The sequence below is a fragment of the Triticum dicoccoides genome, chromosome 1A (genome assembly GCF_002162155.2).
Source record: "Triticum dicoccoides isolate Atlit2015 ecotype Zavitan chromosome 1A, WEW_v2.0, whole genome shotgun sequence".
In the NCBI taxonomy this organism is placed as follows: Eukaryota; Viridiplantae; Streptophyta; class Magnoliopsida; order Poales; family Poaceae; genus Triticum; species Triticum dicoccoides.
The window spans coordinates 9,602,822-9,608,134 of NC_041380.1; the positions used below are offsets into that span (position 1 = coordinate 9,602,822).

The 5,313-nt window shown below is 49.3% G+C and overlaps 1 protein-coding gene across 1 annotated transcript; it reads right to left on the minus strand.

Annotated features, from left to right (window-relative positions):
- Positions 1-1,356: 1,356 nt before the first annotated feature.
- LOC119358192 (fatty acyl-CoA reductase 2, chloroplastic-like) lies at positions 1,357-4,456 on the minus strand. The gene is made up of 9 exons (XM_037624859.1): positions 4,074-4,456; positions 3,887-3,990; positions 3,323-3,522; positions 3,150-3,250; positions 2,722-2,935; positions 2,446-2,607; positions 2,236-2,317; positions 1,750-2,132; positions 1,357-1,660 (listed from the first exon to the last, which is right to left on the minus strand). Exons 1-9 carry the CDS (start codon positions 4,387-4,389, stop codon positions 1,480-1,482), a joined length of 1,743 nt encoding a protein of 580 aa, XP_037480756.1. The 5' UTR covers positions 4,390-4,456; the 3' UTR covers positions 1,357-1,479.
- Between the last annotated feature and the right edge of the window lie 857 nt (positions 4,457-5,313).

Sequence of the window (5,313 nt, forward strand, 5' to 3'; positions counted from 1 at the left end):
CGCCTCCCCGGTCGTGCGGGCGGCATGGAGGCGGCGGGCGTCGGCGGCTGCAGCAGCTCCTCGTAGGCCGGCTGTACCTTGGAGAATCGGCGTCCTCATCCTCGATCTGCTCCGATCCGCGCCGCCCCCTGTCCCTGGTGGCTCCGGCCGCCGTTTCTGGATGCCGGGTGTGAGGATCTGGTGGTTTCGTGCGGATCCGGGGGAAACCCCTGGCCGGCGCGGCGGCCACACTGAAGATGTCGCCTTTGGGCGTCGTTCTCCTTGCTGAAGGCTTCGGTGGGCTTCCTGCACCTCCCACCCCACCCAGCAGCTCAGGTGAAAGCCTCAGTTCCTCGTTTCATGGCGACGACGGCACCTTGGTGGTGTGAACCTTCCTGAAGGCGTCGTCAGGGAAGTGCTCAAGTGGTGGTGGAGTCGGTGGTGGTTCGACGACGGATTGTATTGGCCTGATCTTCATTTTCGGCAACTTGCTCGGGTCCAGCTGTGGAGGGCTTCAGCCGCTGGTGCGAGGGGATCGGGGTCCCTCTCTCGTGCCATGGGCTATGGTGCCTCCTATCCTTGCCCGATGCGTGGTGCTTCATACTCTTGGCCTTCTCCGGGGTTTTCACCGCCTTCGTCTCGACAACTCTCGTCCGGTGCTCTGCCTTGCTGCTGCCGGCAACGGTGACTGGGTGTTCGGCTCCCCGTTTCGTGTGGGTTTATTCCTGGTGCCTCTCCTTCGGTTGCTTGGGAATGCTGATCTGGGTTCTAGGGTGAACCACTCCGCAGGCCGCCGGTGCGGCACCCGTCGAGCCCGGGTGAAAGGGTAGGGGCCCTTTGCAGAGGCGGAGTCAGGTCATGTGTTGCCCCTGTTTTCCTTCTGATGGCAATCAGTGACACAAAACATGCACGGTGGTGCCTTCCTCCCATAGCCTTAGTAGGTTAGCTGGTTTCGGCTTAGCGGCGTTCGATGTCATTCTATGCCTTCGAGTTGTTTTACTGAGCACAATGTATCTTTATTTCCGTTCTTTGTTTTCTTGTTGTAAGTGGCAGTCCTGTAATCCTGGCCGGTTGATGGCTTTGTTAATTCAAAGTCGGGCTCTTCTTGAGCCTTCGTTCTAAAAAAAACGTAGCCGGTGGTTGCCTGTTGGTGGGGCTCGATTGCCGAGCAAAGATTATACTTGGCCGAGTTTCTATGTTTTGGTGAGCCCACTTTAAACTGGTTACATTTTGTCTAGTTTTCTATTTACCTATTGAGTTCTCTCCTTACTCAGCAAACAGGCCGAGCTCCCGTCAAAAGAAACTCAAAAAACAATGGGAACTCGGCATCCGCGGCAATTTTAGTTGTGAATAATGTATGTAAATGAAAGCTGTGTATGTAAGATCAAGAACAACATATATGAATGAAGGCTGTGTGTCTTAATCGATGATAAGGATGGGAGAGAATTGTTACATCGACCGGTTGGCAAAGGCAAACACATAGATCGCTACATGGTTGTGTTATTTATTTCCAACAATGGAGGAACCGCCCCTCCCCTTCATGACGTGCTTCAGGAACCCCGGGATGTGCACGTTGGTGAGGTAATCTTTCCACTCGATGCTCCGGACGTCGAAGTGGAACTGCGCCTTCTCCTCCACCGACATCTCTGTGAAGAGCGCCTCGGTGTTGGCGTTGTCAAACCTGCATGCAAGCATAGGCCTCCATTATTAGTTTGTCTAGGCCATTGAGCACGCACTCATACATGCATGGTTTCTCCAATGCAGATCAACCTGCAACCATAGAAGCCGTAGGGTTGGTACATGCGGGCGAGGTGGATGATCTTCTCGGCGTACTTGCTGAAAAGCATCCGCGCCCGAGGCGAGAGCGTCTCGCCGGCGCCCCAGAGCAGCATGTCCCTCTCCAAGTTGGTGTTGAACTGCAGCATGCTGCCGAAGAGCCTCATCGGCGCCACCTTGATTGGCTGTCCCGACGCCAGGTTGAAGGGGTACCTCGTGAAGTGCTGGAAAAAGAAGGTGAACATGCTGCGCCAAATCAGCGGGTTCGCCGTCGATGATCCCACATGGTAGATGTGCATCTCCTGTGCCGCCCCTATGGCCTGGGCGTGCTTTGCCACCGCTGCCAGGGTCGCGTTCGCCACCATGTCCGCCGGAACCTTACGGAGGGAGAAGAGATCCATTTCAATCATCATCGCCATTAATTACCAGCTGAAACTGAACCGCCATATTATATTATGCCAAGCTAGTGTACATAATTACCACGTCAACGACACCGTCACCGTCGGCAGGGAAGCCGCTCAGCCGGCCTTTAGCGTAGTACAGCATAATCGGATCAAGCATCCTGGGTTTTATTTGTCAAACAAGTGGAGGTCGACCATAGAACGAACTATTAGGTGGGTGAGGAAATTTTAGAGTTTTATTAGTGGACATATATATAACTGACAGAAAGGACACCACAATTGTCCATACCTGATTCCCTCTATCCAACCTGGGATGGGCTCGCTACAAGTGCCTTCGATAATGCTTGGCCTTATCGTCACCACTGGTATCTCTCCTCGCATGCTGTCGAGGACCATCTCCCCCATGGCCTTGGTGAAAACGTAGGTGTCCTGCCAGCCATGGAGTTTTGCCCTGCCGTGCCAGGCAAAAAATCAGTTGCTTCATTATGCTTGTGATGTTGCATGTTTGGGCTATCATTAATGAACTACTAATTATATATATACTCCAAGAAAGACGTGGCGTCACCTCTCAATGCCTAAATCCTTCATTTCTTGAGAGAAAGATGCTGCGTCGTTCGAGTTATGTCTGGAGCAAAAAGCAAGCTTGATCTCTGCCTCTATATCAAGCACAGTGTTCTGAAGTCCTGAAGAATCTGAGTAACCTAATTCCTTCGTGATGGTGTCTCCCAAGCTAAATGGCTTCTCTAGCACCACGCCTTGCCTCCTCCCGTTCACATATGCTGATTATTGATAGGCGCATATGGAGAACATTCAGACACAGTGGTCTAATAAGTTCATCAATGCATTAATAAGCTTTGGAGTTTTAATTTGTACCGAACTATGGATAGCATTTTTCACTTTTCAACTAAAGATTAAGGTGTGGGCTTATGCCCTCCGTTTTCTGGCTCTAAAATCAAACTTTTCACCACAACATCTTTCAGTTGGCATTCTGACCTGTTGATACATGCAAGAATAGCTTCAGCTTTGAAAATCTACGCGCAAAACTCATTAACCGGAATGGTCCCATGGTGTTGACGTCCATAGCAATATCGTACCTGAAATTTATAATTGCTAGTGATTGTCAAACATGAATGTTTGGAGCAACATACAAAACATGTCTGACAAACCTCTCATCGAATGTCGTATTCGCTGCACTGTTGATGATGATGTCCACTGTTTTTGCAATCTCATCAGCTAGCTCAGGCGCAATGCCCATGTTGGCTTCTCTCACGTTGCCTACTACAGTAACCAGTTTTCTTGCTAAAAAATGGCGGTAGTCTTTCCCATGGAGTTGCTCTAAGCATTTGAAAAGTTCTGTGCCAACTATCTGCGTGCATATATCAATTGGATCAAGATTGAAAACTACTCCCTCCGTTCACAAAAACAAGATGTTCTAATTTTCCTCTAACTCAGATGTATATGAACACGTTTTAGTGTATTTATTCACTCATTTCAGTCCATAAGTAGTCCATATTGACATTCCAAAACATCTTATGTTTATGACCAGAGGGAGTAGTCTCGACTATCGAGTCTTTGACTCTTGACTCTTCATCTAATGCCTTGCAGAAAAAGTAAATACTCCATCCGTCCAGAGAGTGTATCAAGACTCATTTTAGTGTGTAAATTCACTCATTTTAGCGACAGTTAAGTTTGAACAGAAGTAGTAATAAATTAAGTAAAAATCAGCGCACCTCGTTTTGCAACCTTTTCAGTGCTGCCTTGCTGTCCTTCGCCTTTATCAACACATATATCTTGCCGACATCAGGAGTTGTCCTCAAGATTTTCTCAATAATAACTGGCGCAATAGAGAAATATAAATCAATCTCAAAAGCTATGTTGCGTGCTAAACATCAAGGATGTAGAAGAAAGAAACTATACCTTTTGCTAGAAATCCAGTCCCACCAGTGATGAGAAAGTTCTTGCCCCCAAGGAACTCTATGATCCCGATACCATCTGGTTCATTTGATGGCGCTGAACCGGCTATGGGATTCTTGCGATCCATTGTCACAGCGTACGAAGGCCGTGACTCACCATAACTGCTCAAGTGCTTCTTCATGCAGCTCGCCGATGCATCACTGCCAAGACGCCGTTTCCTCACTGGCAGTGCAGCAGCGCTTCTATTGTGGGCACGACCTCCCTTCCTAGCAGGAAAGCCTACACATTTGTCAGCAACAGTATAGTAAAGGTTTAACATGGCAGCCAACTTGGAAAGTCTGAAGAGGGAGTGAACTGAAATAATATATCCAACGCTTCACTACAAGCTTAATGCATGAATGGGAGTGCTACATCCCTATTTATACTATTTTATAGGACACATGGGAAAAAAGTACTAAATAAATTGGTCCAGTTGTTCTCCAGCCAATTATATGTGTGACCAACACGTTCCTAATGTGTGGTACTCCCTCCCTCGATCTCTTCCAAAATATAAGGCGTTTTAGCCTTGTCGTAAAAATAAAACCTGCTCAAGTTTGATAAAAAATTTATAGAAAAACATATCAATAGTATATTATTATCAACAAGTAAACACCAAATTATTATTAGTACTTGTTGATATATTTATTTTACAGGTTTGGTCAAACTCGATTTTTATTTAAGAATAAAATAAAATTTATTATATTTTGAATCAGAAAGCTCTTCATAATTTTGGTATGCTATGCCAAAAGCACTCTGATGGGCCGGGTCGGCACAGCGACACAACCCACGCCATGGTCCCAACCCCGGCTCGGAGGAGGATGATGATGATTCCGAGGATAGCCCGCCCCACCCCCCGGCTGCCGCTCCGGCCTCGAGGGGCGGCGCGGGGACCGGCCGCTCCCACGCCGTGACTGACGGCAGCGACTCCTCTGACGCCAGCCTTCAGGTTTTCCCGGCGTCATCTCCCCGCTCCCCCGGCATCCCGACCCTCGCCCCAGTCATCATCACCACCGCCATCTGCTCGCCTGTGCCCCTCACGCTGGATGCTCCCTTGGCTGGGATGGAGTCGGCTCCGGGCCGCCCGGCTTCTGGCATGCTTGCCGAACCAATGCTGGCCTACCCGGTTGCGCACGGGCCACCCCCAGACCCGTCTCCTCGGGACGCGTCGCTATCGGTAGCAGCGGTCTCGGCTGGGATGGGATTG